The sequence below is a fragment of the Petromyzon marinus genome, chromosome 60, assembly GCF_048934315.1.
Source record: "Petromyzon marinus isolate PM22_M1 ecotype Great Lakes invasive population chromosome 60, UKy_Petmar_22M1.pri1.0, whole genome shotgun sequence".
Taxonomy (NCBI): domain Eukaryota; kingdom Metazoa; phylum Chordata; class Hyperoartia; order Petromyzontiformes; family Petromyzontidae; genus Petromyzon; species Petromyzon marinus.
Window position 1 is genome coordinate 6,922,020 of NC_133726.1, and position 20,504 is coordinate 6,942,523.

General features: G+C 45.2%; 2 protein-coding genes across 7 annotated transcripts in view; one reads left to right on the forward strand and one right to left on the reverse strand.

Annotated features, from left to right (window-relative positions):
- LOC116955623 (guanylate-binding protein 1-like) overlaps positions 1-2,722 on the reverse strand; it is a 58,149-nt gene extending 55,427 nt beyond the window's left edge. For both annotated transcript variants that reach the window (XM_032976800.2, XM_032976798.2), the window contains exon 1: positions 2,413-2,722. In XM_032976800.2, coding sequence (XP_032832691.1) covers positions 2,413-2,485 — 73 coding nt within the window. In that variant the 5' untranslated portion in view covers positions 2,486-2,722. The remainder of the gene's footprint in view (positions 1-2,412) is intronic.
- Positions 1-20,504, forward strand: part of LOC116955624 (uncharacterized) — a 24,187-nt gene continuing 3,683 nt past the window's right edge. The window contains exons 1-8 of one of the 5 annotated variants that reach the window (XM_032976806.2): positions 17-615; positions 1,811-2,125; positions 4,751-5,032; positions 6,537-6,596; positions 11,265-11,374; positions 13,040-13,168; positions 16,037-16,175; positions 19,745-19,791. In XM_032976806.2, coding sequence (XP_032832697.2) covers positions 552-615; positions 1,811-2,125; positions 4,751-5,032; positions 6,537-6,596; positions 11,265-11,374; positions 13,040-13,168; positions 16,037-16,175; positions 19,745-19,791 — 1,146 coding nt within the window. In that variant the 5' untranslated portion in view covers positions 17-551. Of the gene's footprint in view, positions 616-1,477; positions 1,691-1,810; positions 2,126-4,750; positions 5,033-6,536; positions 6,597-11,264; positions 11,375-13,039; positions 13,169-16,036; positions 16,176-19,744; positions 19,792-20,504 lie in introns of those variants that run through there. The other 4 variants (XM_032976801.2, XM_032976809.2, XM_032976807.2 and 1 more) reach the window with 4 other exon arrangements.

The following is a 20,504-nucleotide window of genomic DNA, read 5'->3' on the forward strand; positions in this document are numbered from 1 at the left end:
GTAAGTTGCAACACAATAATGTAACGGATTTAAATGTCCATGCGGTCAGTGCTAAGAAATGCGTTTTGGTTAAACACAAAAGGGAAGCATTGTTAAACTCATAAATAAGAAATGTAGTACATCTGCATGTAACACTGTGAGAAACTCATAATTAATAAATGTAGTACATTTGCATGTAACACTGTGATAAAATACTGTCGATGTATAATTAAAGACCTTCAGGAAAAAACCTTAAAATCCGTAATTTTTCCATTTTAAGGTCCCCAAATCTCGATTTGCGACGATCTGTGCTCCCATCAACGAGATAATGAGCGCTTTATTTTCTGGCAGCGCAAGCGCATAGCACCTCGCGGTCGTAGGCGTCAGGTTCAGACCACACGTGGAAAACACGTCGAAGAGGGAACCGCAAAAGACGAACACCCAAGCGAAAAACTTTCCGCTCAACGCCAAGATGGGGAAGTTGGAAGGCCGAATTTTGGCATAAAACGGCACACGAGGAAGTGAGGGTTGAGCAGTTGGAGAAGAGGCTGTCGAGAGCGGTCTCCCTGGGCATGGCCGGGTCGTGCTGTTGGTCACGTGCCGCCTGTCTCGTCGCTCTGTGGGCTGCTGTCGTGAGTGAGTAACTCCCGCTGACTGGGCACTTTCTTTTCACGCACAGCTCCGAGGTGGCCACGGGTTTACAGATCACAGAGCGCATGGTCTGCACCTCGGAGTTCCTGGGGTTCTAAATCCGCGCTGCTGCCCGTTATTACACCGGGTTCTCAAGTGTAGCGAGTCGATGGTCTAAGATCAGTCACCCGTGCCTGCACTTAATTCGATTAATTTCAGCGCTGAGAATAAAAAAATAGGTGTTCCTGGCTGGTGAGGACAATTACTAATACAAGGAGTGGGTGGGAAGGTACTACGGGTCGACTACGTGAACCAGGTCACTTGGAGGAATCTCAGAGGTAACTCTGTGAACTCCCTTTCTGTGGATCGTTCTCCAGCGGGAAGAGGTGGCACTCCCTTGCGAGACATTCGAATGGATTCTTCTCATGGCACAACACCGATTGCGCAATCGGGATAGCAATGATATATTTTATCGTATTAAATAGTATAGTGAAAAAAAGGGCAGATGTCAAGTACGGGCGAAAATTATCAGTGGGGGGAACTTTGTTTTGTCCTGATGAATGCATCTCGAGAGAAGATATCCAATGACGCTCGCCAGTTTGCAACGCCACCAACTCTCTCATCGCAAGGTGCCTAGGGGCAGGCTGAGCCATCGGACAGCCAGATAGTCTCCGATAATCCATCAGTGGAGGTGCTACCCGATGCTCTCTGCCAACTGATATCTGAAATCCTATCTTCCAGCGACAGCTTTAAGTTAATGCTTGTGCTTACATTTCCTATACTTTATACTCTTGTCGTGTTTTTTGTATTGTTTGTTGTTGTTACTTTCTGACCCTGTGGCCCCTACTGGACATCTGTGAAAAAGAGCTGTATTGCTCATCGGAATCATCCTGGGGTATTAACAAAATAATCTGGTTCAGATTTAGGGGTGGACAGAGGCAGGCGGAAGTGAGGAAAGTGCCCATTGTTCTGTCATGCCAGGGGATAGAACTGGCAACCTTTGGATCGCAAGTCCGGGCGCTAACCAGCTCACCGCAGCAGCACCCCCGTTATTTTAACAACAGAAATACAAATAAAGATGGTAACAAAGTTTATCAGATTTTTTTCAAACATATTTACATGTTATTATTTATCCTGATGCAACATTGGATGTGTTTCTTAGCAACATATGAATGATATTGAGTTTTGTCACGCTTTGCAGGCAATGCCGACCCAAAATACGTAGATGATGCCAAAGCGATGTATCATCAAACTATCCTGCTGCCCTGTCGGACAGAATGCCATGGACCTGTTATCGTTGATCGATGGAATATAGACATTAATGGTGTATTTGAAGACTTTGGACATTTTAATGAAAAAAACACTGGCAAGACCAAATACATTGACAACAAAAACGCTTCCCTGACCATTCAAAATCCTGAGTGGGAAGGAAAGAGATGGTACAGATGTGAATGGTCATGTAAAAATCAAGACTCTCATAACATGTATTCTGATATATCTATTCTCCTAATCAAAGGTAAGTTACGGATTATGCAATTTAACACGCCCACTTAACACAATATGCGAAGAGACATGAAACTGACCAAAAGTCACGACACATTTAATTTATTTATCTAATTAAAGTTTTCTTTGTTAATCTATTTAACTGATGCAGGTTCAATGGCACATACGCTGTAATCAATACAACTTAGTAATGCTAAGATATACGATTGTTGAAGGAGTCGATTACTCTACCGATTATCATTTCGAATACTCGACTAATCAGAAAACAGTAAAAGTTTGGAGAGAGAAAAAATATCTCACCTGTGTCCAAATGTGTGCCGCTGGACGGGAAGTGATGGGCGAGACTTGTGACGTCATTTGGCATCACCAGCATAGCTTGTCGGGAGTTTCCTGCCAAACGCCATGTGCATGTCCTCTGCACTGAAGGGCTTTGGCATGTTGAATGTTGTTTTACCTACTCTTTGGTTCTTTCGGTACAGTCACGTAGGTATAAAATCAAATTAAAATAAACAACATCACGACGTTTCGGGCGCGACACAAGTGCCCGTCATCAGGAGGAAACAACCCCAGCAATAAACAAATTGCTGAAATAGGCAAAAGGAGGCTGCTTGTGACAACGAGGTTAAATATATGTAAGAGGGGGGGGGAGGAGCCAGGGAGGAGAGATAGAGGGGGTGGGGGTGTGGGATGGGGGGAGTGGCGAAGTGCAAGCTCCAACCTGAGCCCGAGTACAACACAATGAGAAGTGCGAAGTCCAACCCAGGCCCGAGCTCGACACAATGCCGGGCTGGGAAGTGAGCGGGAATGGAGGGTTGGAGGCTGAAGAAACTGGCGATGCGGATATGAAGGCAAACTATAAATCAGATAAGGTTTTACCTTTTTAATAACATCCTTCCAATGATTTCTCAATTTGTACCCATCTTGTCGGTTGAAGTTATGTCTATGTTTATATATCTGGATGGCTTCATGAACAAACCTTTGATAGTAGCCCGAAGGTTTGCAGAGCAACTTTGTCTCGGAAAAAACGATATCCTGAGAGCCCACAGCGTTATAGCAATGGTCAGCCACGGCGGAGGTATTAATCCTGCCGTGTTTCAGATCTGCCTTGTGCTCGTGAACACGGCATATGTCGGACCGTGTTCGCGAGCACAAGGCAGAACTAATACCTCCGCAGTGGCTGACCATTGCTATAACGCTTTGGGCTCTCATGATATCGTTTTTTTTCCAATACCAAGTTGCTATGCAAGCCTTCGGGCTACTATCAAAGGTTTGTTCATGAAGCCATCCAGATATATAAACATAGACATAACTTCAACCGACAAGATGGGTACAAATTGAGTAATCATTGGAAGGATGTTATTAACCAGGTAAAACCTTAACTGCTTTATAGTTTGCCTTCATATCCGCATCACCAGTTTCTTCAGCCTCCTACCCTCCAGTCCCGCTCACTTCCCAGACCCGGCATTTTGTCGTACTCGAGCTCGGGTTGGAACTTGCACTTCGCCACGCCCCCTACCCCACACCCCCACCCCCACTATCTCTCCTCCCTGGCTCCTCCCCCCCTCTTACGTATATATAGCCTCGTGTCACAAGCAGCCTCCTTTTGCCCATTTCAGCAATTTGTTTATTGCTGGGGTTGTTTCCACCTGATGACGGGCAGTTGTGTTGCGCCCGGAACATCGTGATGTAATTTATTTTTAATTTTATTTTATGCTTACGTGACTTTACCGAAAGAACCAAAGAGTATGGATCATTGGAGTCACGAAAACATCAGATCGAGTTTTTTTACCTATTTAATTTTGAAAATTAAGGAACTTGTGAATGCTGTTGTGACTCCAGAACAAGGGTTTAAATCAGTGTGTACCACCTATTGTGACATGTGGGTTGTAAACATGGTCATGAAAAAAACAAGTGGAACAGAAGCTGAAGAGTGCACAAAAAAGCACTGAGAGATGTATACACTTGGATTTACTTTTAAAGACGGAAGGGAGAACGCATAGATTCGAGAACATACACTGGTTAGTGATGTTGTTCAAACTGTTAAGGACAGTAAGTGGACTTTGTCAGCACACGTCACGAAATGAAACTTTTATTTTTAAAAAATGTACATTTATAGGTCAACAAAGTGGATTATCATGCCTAAATTCACAGCAGACAAATTCTCTAAAGGCCTGCTGATTCCAAACACTGTAGGAAAAAAACCGGAGGACCCGGAGAAAATTTCACGCCACCACGGGGAGAGAGACACACTCCAAATATGCAGACATCAAGGTTGTGATCGAACTCACGACCTCCTGTATACTAGGCGAGGGAGTTAACATCTTGCCACCTGGGCACTGGGTGGGGCTATTTGGAGTGTGGGCCGGACGGCGTGAGTAGTGGGCAGGGCTACGTGAGCAGTGGGTGGAGGTGGAGAAGAGAGTGTGGCCAATATCAGAAAGGGTCAATCACTGTGTGGGTGGGGCTAGTGGGTGAGTAGGCATGGCTCTTGAAAAGTGGGCGGGGCTGATGGAGGGGCTGCCGGCCCACCAAGTGTCTGAGTTGAGCTTCGCAGACATTTGGGCGCCTGAGACAAAGGGACACTCGGAGTTTGATTATTAAAGCAATGTTGGTGAAATGTGCTTATGTATGTCTGCAGATGTTAAGACGAACAACAATATCGGTGCTAAAGTTGGTGAAAAGATCTCGATTCCCTGCCGAGGCAAATCTGAAAGCAGAATCATTGGAAGCGTTGAATGGCACTTTGCTCTACCAAGACAACCATACTACTCCGTCAACACCGTCAGTGGAAGAAAACACTCCATCGATGATAACAAATCACTTCTCATTCACAATCTCCAGAAGAAAGATGCAGGATTTTACCTGTGTGAGCTGAAGAATGTCAAGGATTTCTACGAGACGAAAGTCAACATAATACGAGGTAATGCATGAAAATGAAGCTACATTACGACACGTGGACACAGCTTTAGGTTACGAATGATTCCGAAACGTTTTTCTACGCTTTTCAGACTTCAGCAATAATATTTAAAAAATCATAGCGGAGTGTAAATCCACAAGTTTCCTGTTACACTTCTTCGCAAGTGAAACACAAACGTGCTAGCCATCGCCTTTGGTGGAACCAAGACTCAAAAATGTCAAACGTCACGCAAATGCCCCAACTGACACAATTGTGAGTGCATGCTTACGGTCATGGTTTCCACCATATGGAGATAATACGATCCATTATACAGTAGGAGATACACATTAATTATATTGTGTTGCAAAAATATCGTTACGTCGTGGTTATTGTGTCTCAATTGTCTGCAATTGTAAATAAGCTATTCATTTATCATTCTGCTTCGTGGAACTTTTTTTGTAACGTAAATAATTTATAGTGTTCGGAATAAATGTTATTTATTTTGCGCGGAATACAAAGTACGTGAGTCGTAGAGATGATAGATTGTAAAGTTGGCATGAAAAGACTTGTGGCCGGCTTGTGTTTAGTGAACTGCAGTTGGGGATCATTCACGTCACGAAGTAAATCTCATCCGTGCCGGAAGTCGAGACAGGCATGAAAAATGCAATAAAATGTTAAATATATTTACAAAGTTACAAGACACTATATCATTATAATTGTCACATCGTGAACGTTGTTGAAACTGCAAACCTACTCATGAGGGCAAATTGTCATTAGCTGGATTTACGACGTCGACATACATGAACCAATTGTGCGAGAGGAGGCGCTTACATCCAATAGGCAATGGAATCCAGCCTCACCCACTTCAACACCCAAGGCAATTTAAACTCGAATCTATGAACAAAAAGTCATAATACCCAAATAATGTAGCAAATACCTTTGTCCATCGCCAACCCCTCAATGTACCACGAAGCACGCTACACTCACCTGACACTCACCTGACACTCACCTGACACTCACCTGCACCTTTAAACTTATCGATGCAACCTGTGTTGAAATTGTTTAAACAATAGCGCTCCAAGAGATTTATGTGAAGCACAATTACTACAACACGAACAACAAAACAATTCAGACCTTTGCCAATCTGCTGCTGGATGAAGGCCACCGCGCACCGTGTGATCGTGGGTAAAGTTTGATCATACTTCACCACGCTGGTTAGTGTGGGTCTTGAAGCAGAGAGGCCCACGGCTGACTGAGAAATTGCTTATCCCTGATCTTATGTATGGCTGGCAAAGGAACTTGGGCTACGCGGTTCATTGCCCAGTGTTCTATCCATCGTACCGCCATTGTCACACCGCCCTTTAAATCGTTCCGGTTTTCAAGAAGTGTTCAGATCGTTGCTAAGCCGTAGCGCTTCCACCAAAGTAGAAGACATGCACTGCACACTGCACAAACCAAGGCGAGTGCCACAACTGGATTAAGATCATGACATGTTTCAACATGACATTTAAAATGTATTATGCAATAGATCATCCACCCGCCGCCACAACGTCAACTCTCGCTTCCCCCACGACTACAGCAAACGCAGGTGATTCTATGCCTTTAATGAGTAAACTTTACACATTTTAGTATTCATAATAGTATGGTGTTTGAAAAAGAAATACCCAGAGGAATATCATCATGATCATCATTAATCGTGTTATATCCATTGCTGGATGAATGTCTTCCCAAATTGTCGTTACTTTCCCAATAATAATTCAAATGTATAATGCGCATTCCATATAAGGATCCAAATGTGCAATTGTAGTGGGTTCCACGGAGACTGGAGACATAGTCTTTAGAGGCAACACGGTTTATTTGAATCTCAAACAGAAAGCCCCCTTTTACTCCCACTACCTGGGGAGGAATGACCTCCGGGCTGACGTGCCCTATCACTGGGGCTGCGGGCTCTGAGTCCTCCGGCTAAGGGTGACCTCGGGGAGGCTACGCTGACCCGACCCAGCCAAGGTGCGGGTCTCGACCGTGCTCAGCCCCGGCCCTTAAAAGGACGTCGGGTCCTGGGATCCCAGGGTCCTAGCCTGGCTGGCCTTCTGTCTTCATCTTCAGAGCACTGCCTCGAGCCGTCCTGGGGTCCGTCTTTTAGACACCCCTCGGGGACTCTCCGCCCCCGGTACCGCCCCCTTTCTAGAACTTTCCAGGGGACTCTAGAATAACCCCTCGCCTGGGGTCAGGGGGAGAACTGGGCCTCCCAACGGTCCGGCTCTCTCTTTCTCTCTCTAACCCAGGGTGGCACCCCCTATAGACCCGTGCCCGCAACTACAGGTAAGTATACGGCGGTGTGTGCTATATATTTCCGATGCTACACAATGCATGAGAAGCAGGATACAAAAACCGAATAAGGGCAACCGCCGGAACTAAAGAGGGAAGGCCAATTTAAAGAGATGGGTTTTCAAAAAAGGACTTACATATATCTACCGAGGACTCGAGATGCCACAATCCATCTCGTATCACACATTAGCTAACCTTATAGTTCCACCTCCGTGCTGGATAATCTTATTAGGTACGGTCAATGATGGGTGACCCCTTTCGTCGATTTTGTCCATTGGCAATCAGTCCTTCGACCTTAAATCACGACGAGGTCTCGGAATTTTTTTATGCGATCCGCACGTTTCCACTGTGTCTCAATGAAATTCCCAGCACTCGCCTCGTCGTTGCCTAGTGTTCAGTGTCTGCTCCATTGTACTCATCAGTGTCCATCTCAGGCTTCATGATGATAATCCTACTTTCATTTTATATAGGGGCGTCATTCGTGCTAACAGCATCCCCACAACGTTTTGATATTACTGTATTGGATATGGCAAATGGATCGAGCACATTGACAGTGACGAAGAAAACGTAGGAATACATTACGCGTAAAACAAACGCCGTGCTCTTCTTCGGTAAAGTCACGTAGAATGAGAACAAAACAATACATTCATAAAATAACACAATAAAATTCTCACGACGTTTCGGCCACAACACAAGTGGCCGAAACGTCGTGAGAATTTTATTGTTATTTTATTTTATTAATTTATTATTTTATTCTCATTCTACGTGACTTGACCGAAAGAACCAAAGAAGATGAATCCTTGCAGTCACGAAAGCTTTAAATCGAAATTTGAACGCCGTGCTGTATAATATTAAAACCCTTGATCCGACTGCTGGACAAAGGCCTCTGTATTCCACGTCAACGTGGTGGTCGCTTGAGTAGACTTCGCCGCGGAGATCAGCGCGGGTTCGTGACGGTCCCGGTTGGGACGTCGCTCGCCGCTGATGTTAGCCGTGGTTGAAATGTGCCACTCGTCTTCCCGGTTTCATCACAACCCGGTGCTCTGACAAATTGGTCCGCCGATATTGTACACTACCCCCCCCCCCCCCCTTAAAAACAAAAAGTGACCGTAATCAATGCTCAGATGGTTCTTAACTATAATTCTTGAGCCAATATAGAGCCAGTATAGAGTATGTATAGAGTATGTATAGAGTATAGAGTAAGTGTAGAGTATGTATAGAGTATGTATAGAGTATGTATAGAGTATAGAGTAAGTGTAGAGTATGTATAGAGTATGTATAGAGTATGTATAGAGTATGTATAGAGTATAGAGTAAGTGTAGAGTATGTATAGAGTATGTATAGAGTATGTATAGAGTATGTGGTTGTTCGGGGGCGCCTACGGCCACGTTGCCCTTGTAAGGGCCGGGACTCTGTGTGGCTCAGTGGTGAGACCCTGGGAACCCCCGGCCCGACGTCCTTGTGAGGCCCGGGTCCGAGCGGGTCAGTGGTCGGGTTAGAGTAGCCTCCCCTAGGCACCCACAGCCGGAGGACCCAGAGTAGTTGTCCCGTGTTAGAGCACGTTAGCCCGGAGACAGCACCTCCCCAGGCAGTGGGTATAGAAGGGCCATTGCCCTGAGTGAGCCGGGGCTGTATTGCCGTGTATTGTGAATAAAAGTGTTGCCTTCAAGATCATTCTCCGACGTCTCCAGACATGGGCTGTAGGCTGCATATGCCAGAAGCAGCACTGCAACAGGACTTAGACCGTGACGTGTGTTGATTATTATGATTAATTATTATTGTGATATTTAAAACTATTATGCGTCGAAATAGTCTCATCCACGGTGTCTGAATGGTAAGAAACAGCGCAAAGGAAAAACATCATTATCAGCCTTGTTCAAAGTATCCACTGCTGGATGAAGGGCCTTCCCACGTTATCATTACTGCCCCAAGGCCCCAAAGATGCCACAATTCGTCTCACCTCACGCACGAGCTGATCTCATCGGCCCCCATCCTCTGGTGCATTGACCTCGCAGTACCACGGTGACCGATGTGTCGTCAGTCGTGTCCACTGGCAGCAAAAAATTCCATCATAAGTCACGACGACGTCCGTAAACGTGTTGGTGCTCCGATCCACGCGCGTCCTCTTTGTGTCAGTGGAATTGCCAGCATTCGCCCTCTCTGCACGATTCATTATGAATCGCGAGTGTATATAATGAATTACTTAAAATTAAATTAATAAATATGTCCAGTTTGGGCGGGGGGGGGCGTTACCCACCCCCGCCTCTTACCGCAATCTCACCAAATTCTCACCACAATCTCACGATCATCTTAACACAATCTCACGAACTCACCGCAATCTCATGATGATAAGTCATTTAAACACCCAGAAGAAGCAGTCTAGTCAACCCAAAGGCTTCATTTCTTTTGAGATGGCATTTTGCCATCGCATTTAAGGCGTTACCCACCCCCGCCTCCCCCCGTCATGCCCCCCGCAAAAACTCCGTCCACCACTGCAGGAAATCATTGAAGAACTGAATAAAGTGAGAGTTGTGAAGTCGGGACACATATGAGCAAAAGGAGAGCAATGTTGCAACAAGCTCACTGATAGATTAAAACAATCTAGATTTGAAGTTTTCATGACCATAGGGATCCATACTTTTTGGTTCTTTCTGTAAAGTGGGACAACTCACCCGATGATGGACGTGACTTTACCGAAAGAACCAAAGATTAAAACAAGCTTATTGCTGTAAGGACGCTACGCTGGACAAAGCAGAGTGGATAATGCATGTCTATGGATAATTGTTGAAGGAGTGGAGTCAAATTAATGAATTGGTGGCCAGTAAGAGCGGGTTGCTGTCCTTTCGAAGAACTAGATTTAATAAGTAAAATCAAAATACTCATGCATCCACAAGACAACGTCATAATATCTGCTATGATATGAATCGAAGCTACAGACACTGACAACGAGAGTTAAATAATATGAGAACTATACTCTTTGTTTTTTTCGGTAAAGTCACGTAGGTAAAATAAAATAAATGAAAACAACAAATGAATGAAAACGACTGTTTTCATTTATTTTATTTTACCTACGTGACTTTACCGAAAAAAACAAACAAAGAGTATGAATCATTGCAGTCACGAAAGCTTCAAATCTAGAATATGAGAACTCTCTAGCCCATGTCGTTATCGGGGCTGTTTCACCACACGTTACGATGCTGGTCAGTGCGCATTGATAAAGGGGACAGCGTTGATGTTCGCTTTGGCCATGAATCGGAGCCAAAGGAACTGGGTTCATGGCGCAGTGTGATAACCACCGCACTATCAGTTCAACCCATATTGCACACAATGGGCCAGATTTGACGCCTTCACATACTGGCCACTCATGATGATGGAGACATTCCGAAATGTTCATTTAAAAACTACAGGCAAGGGTAACATTCACCAGCAAGTAATGGGCGGCGATGCGGCCGAGTGGGAGCACGTTTGGTACGGGTGGCCGCACTGGTTTAATACTGGGGGTGTATCGTCCATCAATACACGCGCTGTCCATTTCACCCTGAGCGTGAAAGATGCCTTGGCGCTTGTCTGAAAACGAGTCGAGCCGCTTGCGCTGGCATCACGGTCTAAAATATTTTGTATTTATCTAAGTCACCTAATGAGTTAAACCACACATGAACGTCTCTCCCCTTTACTGACCAAGCCGTGTAATAGTCTGAGTAACATAGTTGCCTTCTTGATGTCTTGCACGATAAGAAACAGCGCGAATGCCAAGTGTCCTAAGTGAGTGAATCGGTCCCAAAACCTACAACGCATTTGGACCCCAATTCACGCGTTTGCCGAAGCGCTGTACCAGTGTCGCAGGTGCTGTGGTGCTGACTTTCACAGCTTTCACAGGCGCAGCACACACACACACACAGCTCGAGTTAAGATCTGCCCCTCTTTGCAGGACCATCCGGGGTGAACCTCACCCCGGTGTACATCGCCGTGTCGGTGGTCGTGTGCACAGCGATCGCGTGCGGGGCTGTCTGCTTCGCCCGGAAGCAATGGAAGATCAGGGTCAGTGTCTCGTTCATTCGCAAAGCCACTCACGCTCACGTGGACGTATTGCGATGAAGCTGAAGGTTGAGAGAGGGTCCTGCAATACTCACGCCACTGTCTAGAGGTTGCTCGAGAGAACCGTTCAAGGGTATTTTGACCCCACTCTTGGTTCGTTGTGGGAATGCTCACACGTGACTCCGCCGCGCAGAAAACTGCCATTCAGAATCTTTATTTATACTGGCAGGAGGAATCCGATGAGCTACAAAGTAATTCTTTGGCAGCCTCCTCTTTTGCCATCTGAACAGCAACAACAACATCGACAACAACAACAATGTACGGCAAGTGACGTGCCCAGCTTCAACATCATAGCGAGCAACGTAAACAAAAACCCAGTTCTTTGGAGGTGGCTCTGAGGTCGGAGCACAGAGACTCGGTTCTAATCCAGGTTTCGGTCCACCTGTGATTAAAATTGGGTTCTCAAGGTGTTGTGAGTTGATGATTTCAGCCACACAAAAAGCTGTTACGGTACATTTAGTTCCATAATTATATTGGTAAAATTCCATCTCTGAGATTTAAAAAAGTCGATTTGACCGTCATCGTGGGCATTACTATCATATGCAGAATGGGTGGGAAAGTGCCACCCTCCACTTTGTGGTCCATAGGCCACTTAAAAATATTTATTTATACTGCAGGAGGAATCCGATGAGCTATGAAGCTCTTTTTCACAGATGTCCAGGAGGGGCACGGGGACAGAACGTTACAACAACAGACAATGCAAAAACGCTATAGGAGTGAAAAGTATAGGAAATATAAACAAACCAATAAAAAGATATACAAATAGCATATTTTAGTTTATCTTACCAGGTAAAGCCCACTGAGATATGAACTTAATTTTCAACTGCCGGGTGTTGATAGGCGAGACATGACTGCCATCGTGTCATGGTTAGCACACGATAATTACAATCCCGAGGTCGTCATTTAAACATGTCCCGGCATAACAAATTCGCAAATGTCATAAATTCCTCACCTCTATCAACACTGAAGTACAAAATGGTAAAAATCGCAGTTAGTCGATTGGCGGTTAACGTGTGGTGGGGGTGTTGTGTGTGTATTTCCACCTCTTTCAAAATGAAGGGCAGCATGTCTCGAACTCCCTCTCGTAGACGCTCTTTCCACAACAGTGGCGTGAGCAAAGATATGTCAGGGCACCACCTTCGACTTTACCTTAAATCTGTATGGCGTGGAAAACCGCATTCTAACATTGTATTCAGAAAGTGTTTTTTATCGTATTGCCAGGTAAGGCCCACTGATCTATAGAACAATTTTTCAGAAGCGACCTGGGCGGGGCTACCAGAATAGTGGGCGGGGCTACCTGGGCAGTGGACGTGGCCACTCCCTGTAGATGGAGGGGGTAGTGGTTGAGTGGGCATGGTTTTGTGAAAGTGGGCAGGGCTGATGATGACCCATCACGATTGAATCAGGATCTTTATTTATAACTGGAGGAATCCGATTAGCTATAAAGCTCTTTTTCACAGATATCTAGTGGATTGAGGCCCATTTTTTATAAATAGACGCTGATTTATATATCAATAAACACGGGGCTAAATGCGATTAAGGTTGATTGACGATATTTAAATGTGGCCCAATGTGTATGCGTATTAACACTTCGTGTTTAAACAACAGCGCGGCAACAAACCGGACTCAACCTCGAACAAAGGGAACCATGCCTACAAGTCGGTGAAAGTGCCTCCGGCTATTTACGAGTCTATCGATCCATCATCGGAACCAGAGCCGAAGCAGAAAGATCTGGAGGTATCAGTACCCACACTCTATTGCGTCACATAGGCCCATTGCAGATGTGGTGGAGCCATTAGTAATAGCTAGATCAGGGGGTAGGCAACGTGCCGCTCCAGAGCCGCACGCGGCTCTTCAAGGGACTGCTTCGTGACACGTGATTCACGTCTGCATTGCGGCTCTTGAAATAGTTGAGTTTTTGTTACCGAATTCGAAACGAAGATGCCTCTGCTTGTTATCTCGGTTGTCGACCCCTGTGCTATATGGACAGAACTGGGGAGGGGGGGGGTTAAGATACTCGACGGTTCTTTCAAATGCCGCCCCGGGAGATCGAATTGAACCAGCGCTTTCCAGACACAAAGTCCAGTGTATTAATGAATTCCATATTGGCAGCATTCACCATGTGGTGTACCATAAGACTAACTGTACACTGTATACACTATAAACACTAATAATTACTTAAACACGAGAAAGCTGACATTTGAATAATATTCAAAGCTTGCTGCTATTTTTATTAGCAATCAAACCTTATCAGCCAAAACTGCATACTCAAAAATGACTAGTCACCCCATAATTATCCAGGACAATGAAGGGAAGGAGTGGCCAAGAGAAATCATTCATGAATTATTAAAACAAAACTCTGTAATTTAAGGTATTGAAATATACATAGTATTACTATTTTTATTTACATAGTATAATGTGAAAATGTACAATGGGTCATCTGCGTTTTTGTCTCTTAAACGTTATCCATTTCTTTGCCGACGTTGTGTGGTCACGTGGGCATTCATAAACCGACCCCCTGAAAAGCGAGCTACCAATAATATATATTTCAATTAAACCAACTCGCGCACTCGAGTGTTGAACTTCTTTCACATGGTACGTAGGTAAACCATGCTCATTGGAGGTGCGGGGTCCTGGACAACAAACTAAACAACAAGAAGCAGTTCTAAAGAAATGAATTTATCAATCTTGATGATGATTTAAAAGCTCATAGCTCCCAGTGGCATCCGAATATCGGAAGGGAGAGCATTCCAGACGGCCGCAGAAGCGCATCTGAAAGCGCAACACAATGATGCGGTGACCGCCGCCTTTGTTCGACGGCTGAGCCAAAAGCCGCTGCTGCCAGGATGACCGAAGTTCCCGTGATGGTTTAAGCTCCTTGACCAAACGCCAAGGAGCATGAACGCCTGAATGATCGCAAATAATTCGCAATACAGATAACCCGGCTGCAGATAAATAACATGTGCATTCCAACAAATATTTAATTTTATAGTATACCATTATTCTAGATTTGAAGTTTTCGTGACTGCAAAGATCCATACTCTTGGTTCTTTCGGTAAAGTCATACACCTTTACTGTAACTCTAAAACCTCAACAATATAGCGCTATATTCTATATCACTTATATATGTGTAGTGTTCGATTTCACTCGGACAACGGTTGTCTTTCTTCGAACACTGCTTTATTTACAACTCTCAGCATGTCCTCCACATTCCACAGTATCCTGGTCGCCACGGCTCGCTCGCCGTGCTTCACTCGACTCGCTCGCCACCTTTGTCTCTCCACTCCACACGATTACTTCGCTTACTCCGCCGCTAACTTCTTCGTCTCCGCTCTCCGCTATCACCGTCGCTATGCTCACTCCACTGCTAACTACTTCGTCTCTGCTCTCCGCTATTACCGTCACTATGCTCTCTCCACCTTCAACTTCCTCACTCAGCGACTCCGCACTCAGCGACTCCGCACTCAGCAACTCCGCACACAGCGTCTTCACACACAGCGTCTTCGCACACAGCGTCTTCGCACACAGCGACTCCGCACACAGCGACTTCACACACAGCGTCTTTGCACTCGACAACTCCACTCTTCAACTCTTCACTCCAACTCTCCCAAGCTCTCCAACTTCAACCCATCTCCAAGCTCAACTCCCTTCAACTCAACTCCCCTCTGTTGACTCCGACTCCCGCTCTTATACCCGCTCTCATTACACCCCCAATTAATTAACCCGCGTCCCAAAGGCACTCCACGTGACCGTCACCTGTTTCTCGCCAGACTTCCAGACGCCTCTCCAGCCCCGGCAACAGCACCAACCAATCACAGCCGTCCACGGCTACCCCAGCTTAATTGCCCCAACGTAACCTGCACTGTATTTGCCTTCACTACAGACTGACCCAAGATAACCCGTACTGTCTGTATGATCGTGTAATCATGCTGTTTGTGCTACGCACCTTCCTACTCCACTACATATGTATAAATTGAGTTGGCTATTGTAAGGGCCAGATGCAAATCTTGACCAATCAGTCGGAACACATTTCACTGGAAATTACCCCACTGTTGATGACTTAGGCAAATGCATTTTTTTCACAAAGCATTTCACAAAAATGAAATTGCCACCACCACCACACGAACCTGGCTCTAAATTTACACATTCACTGCCGTGACCAGAAGATTTAGCGAAATCAGCATATCGTGCTTCTATATTTAAAAACAAACGTTCTGACCGTGCTCTTTGACCCCCACGATACGGGCAGTGGGGCGAGGTTACCCGAGTGGTGGATGGAGTTGACCTTTTAGTAGTGGGTGGAGTCAACGTGCGCTAGGCGGCACTGGTGGGTGAGTGGGCGTGGCCATGCGAAAGCAGGCGGGGCCAACGGAGGGAGAGGTGCCTCCCAGAAATATTGCAGCCTTATATGGAGCCACGTTTATGCGCTGGCGAGTGTGCATTTGACACACGCATTTTTTTGTTTTAGCGAAAATATATTGATGTCTGATTAGCAAATGCAAGGAGGGGGCGGGGGGGAAATATGTTTCGGCTGCTTCTTCTTCTTAAATTAAGCCCAACGTGTATGCCTATTAACGCCGCCACCAACGTGTTGTTTTCCAACAGAGGAGCAAAAATCAGCGCTCGAACACAAACGGCGCGGACTGCGCCAGGAGTTCGGCGGACGTCCCTCCGATTGTTTACGACACTGTCAGGGCGGCGCAACCGGAAGCTGCGCTGACATGCGCAGACGTCACAATCAATGGTAACGCCCTCTCTCTGTCTCTCTCTATCTACAACAGTGGTTCTTCTTCTTAGCCTGGGATGCACGCACGCCCGGATGGGTGCCAGATGCCCTTTCTGGGGGGGGGGGAGGCGTGCGAGACATGGGCAGATTTCTTTTGGAAGGTAAATAATCGAAACACGAATTGAGCATGGGCACGTAGGTGCAACTTTGTTCCACCAAACCTACGTAGCTACCAGGGACGTGCGGTCAGGGGAGGCAGAGCTTCACCTGTCATACTCCAATGAAAATAGATGTTAAGGAAAGTAAAAAAAAAGAATAATCAAATAAAATCTGTGTTATAAATGTCATTTCTGTACGATTCCAACATTTTTATGGTCAAAATCGCCAAATTTCCGGAGCTCCGCTGCAAATACAGGGAGAGACGAGAGGTGAGGCAGCGACGAGCTCAGCCTCCCCTCTGATTGCGCAACCCCTCAGTAAATGGATGGAGCACGGGCAATAAGCGCGTGCCTGTTACTATCTCAGTATGTCACCAATGTAATGTTTTTAGACCCCTTCATTTCATGTCCTCGCCTTCCATACTCCAGGTAACTTATTTCATGTACGTGTATAAAGATATTTAGGCTCGCTGGTCTCGTCATGAAACTGCAATGAAAAAGCACCAGGGGAGGCAGCTATCACATCTGCCTCACTCAGTGAGGCTACGCCCCCCTCAGTGCGTGAATCTGGTTCTGGTAGTTACAAACATTATACTGTACATGTTACAAACATTATACTGTACATGTTACAAACATTATACTGTACATGTTTTTCAATGATTGAGAACTAAAGGGGTACAAGGCTGCAATAAAGGTGAAGAACCACTGGTCTACAATATGAACAAAGCTCTCAAATTCCAGTGAGAGTTATGAGAGAATATCTCAGCAATACCAGTACAGCTTACCACATTGCCAGTAAGGCTGTTAATTTGCCTTGTCAGGTTAACTACATTGCGAGTAAGCTTCTACGTAACGAGCAATGATTCATTTCGGTGTCAGCTATCGGCAAGCCCTTTGTCAATCGGCTGCTGGATGGGAAGTTATTTAACCATACTTCACCACACGGGTCACTGTGGGTTGGTGAGGATGCAGCTGTCCCATCAGATGTGACAACCGCCTGTTTATACACATATATAACATATCTAAAGATCTATTTTTTGAAAATGTTCTCAGTTCTAAAACATGGAACACGTAAAACATTATTTTGCACATATATGTGCATGCAGAGATAGAAAACTAAAAAATGTTCACAAATGTAGAGTGTTCCGAATCAAGCGATCAATTTCCTCTTTGCTACCGGAAAGCCCTTCAGGACCTGCGCGGCTTGTTGCTAGATAAGGAACTTACTTTTTGCATCGAAAAAAAAATGAATTTCAGATTTTACTAAAACAATGTGTCAGGAAGCTCAGCGGTAGAAAAAAAACACCTCACAATTGAAAGGACATGAGTTCAAGTCCAGATGGGGGGTTGACTCGGCCCATTCTCTCTCTGCAGTCGTTAATGGGAGTATCAACGTATAGTTGGTTATGGGGAGACTCTCCTCCCACCATAGGAATGTGGAATTCCCGCCGCTGGATCAGCTCTGTAAACGGGACATGTTGCACCGCTCAATGCTCATTTAAGCCGGAAATTAATTTTAACTTCATGCACAGGGACTCCTCTTACTTGCAGTCGTGGTGGCGAAATGTTAACTACCTCGCCAGGTGTACAGGAGGTCGTGGGTACGATCTCGACCCTGATGCCCACTGTATAATCGGAGCTTGTGTGTTCTCCCCGTGCTCGCGTGGATTTTTCTCCGGGCACTCAGGTTTTTCCCTCCACATCCGTTAACAACACGCGTTTACAGTATTTGGCTGCTTGTACATTTCCCCACGATAAGCCACTCCGGTGAGCTGTCATTTGTGGCCAGGTCGTTTCTGAAAAAATATCGGTATAGCTCAGTGATGAAACAAAAAAATAGAATTAAAATAGTAAAATATTAAGACAAATATAGTAATCCTGTTATCCGCAGCGCAGGATTATTTGTAATGTACACTTATCCATCGGCGGCAAACATTGAAGTTAACCTGCGGATCGTATGATGAATTTGCCTCTCGACTTATGCGCAGCAACAACTACAAATCGCGGATAATAGGAGTGACAATGACATTATACCCATTAACGACGGACAACCTAGGGGCATATTGGGATTAATATATATTTTTTACACGCGACCCCTTTCATTCGCAAAAAGCAGAGCGAGTGGGTTGGTCATCAATGCAAGCAACTATCCCAGATCAATTTATTACTTTATTCTCATTCTACGTGACTTTACCGAAATAACCAAAGAAGATGAATCCTTGCAGTCACGAAAGCTTTAAATCGAAACTATCCCAGACTCAACCCTCTTTAGCTTCCGAAATCTGGCGAAAGTGGGCACATTTTAGTAAACGATTCTTCAAATATATGTAATATTTATTTTAACTCGTGGGCTTTCGCGACCAATATCATCCATAATAGAGTTGTTTTGGGTTAGATCGCTTAAATATATAAATGTGTCGTTAAACCCGCCACCACCCACTCAGATTGTAAATGTGTCTTGGCTCTCCAACACACAACGGGTGTGCTGTACTAGTGACGCATTGGCCACGTTCTGTTTACGTGACAACCCTTACTAGTTGGCTGGTGGCGGGTTTAACAACACGTTTATAAATTTACGCGATCTAACCCAAAACACCTCTATCATATATAACATTTATGTTTACTCTGAGTGTCTGCTGCTGCTGCTGTGTCCTGTACAGCGCTTTGAGATCCATAATGAAAAGTGACATATAAATGTAATTATATGTATGTTTGCACAACACTGTGTACATCAGTAAAATATCGGACTCATTTATAATCGTACAATTTGGATTTGCGGTTGAGTGTTGATCATTCTACGACAGCCTTGTGACATTCTATTTTATATTTTTTTAATAACATGTGTATTAATGATTCTGTTTGACCACACACATATATATATACTGGAGAGTGGGGCAAGAGTGTTGTGTTACGTGCAACACCAGTCTTTTACACACACACACACACAAAATCCGCATCAATTAATTTTTTATTCGATGATAAACATCGCTCTTAAAATGTTCCATTGCTCTTTCCCGCAAATAGTGAACACATAAATAATCAGATCGCAAGTTGAAACAGCGGCGATGTTTTCGTTCCGATCTTTTAGCGGTCACGTCGATGTCTTCATCGCAAATATCGAGTGTTCAGTATTTTGATGTTTTTTTTCTCTTCAATGTCCAATCCCTAAGTGCTAAGTATATATAAAAGAGACTAATGCCCCGTAAAAAAAATGCACTAAATACACGTTCATTTTAAAGGGGATACGTGCATACAATTGGGCGTGTAAGATGTGTTTTCAATGTATGCGAATTATACGCTGTTACATTTTGGTTTTAAAGGGAGGGGTGGGCCAAAAAACAAACCTCACACCTCCACGCACGAGCATTGCTTTTAAACGACACGAACAAGAATGAACTATAACCTGAAACGTCTCATTTTCATTTCCAGATTTTGATGTAACTTACAGCGTCCCCTATAAATCAGCAGCTAGTGAGGTAAGCAATTACGCCAATTGTAAACAGTCTCGTAAGCATTAGGGGGGCTGTAGCGGGCTAAACATGCTCCCCAGCCCCCCCCCCCCTTATGAATATTATGCCCCCCCCCTTAGGGGTGCCACGCTGGCGAGATGTTAACTACCTCGCCTGGTATGCAAGAGGTCGTGGGTTCGATCCCGGCCATGACGCCTGCTGCTGTACTATTTGGAGTTTTCGTGTCTCTCTCTCTGATCATCATCATCATCACGGTGGCTAAGAGATGTTAACTACCTCGCCTGGTATGCAAGAGGTCGTGGGTTCGATCCCGGCCATGACGCTTGCTGCTGTATTATTTGGAGTTTGCGTGTCTCTCTCATCATCATCATCACGGTGGCTAAGAGATGTTAACTACCTCGCCGGGTAGGCAAGAGTTCGTGGGTTCGATCCCGGCCATGACGCCTGCTGCTGTACTATTTGGAGTTTGCGTGTCTCTCTCTCTGATCATCATCACGGTGGCTAAGAGATGTTAACTACCTCGCCTGGTATGCAAGAGGTCGTGGGTTCGATCCCGGCCATGACGCCTGCTGCTGTATTATTTGGAGTTTGCGTGTCTCTCTCTCTGATCATCATCACGGTGGCTAAGAGATGTTAACTACCTCGCCTGGTATGCAAGAGGTCGTGGGTTCGATCCCGGCCATGACGCCTGCTGGTGTATTATTTGGAGTTTGCGTGTC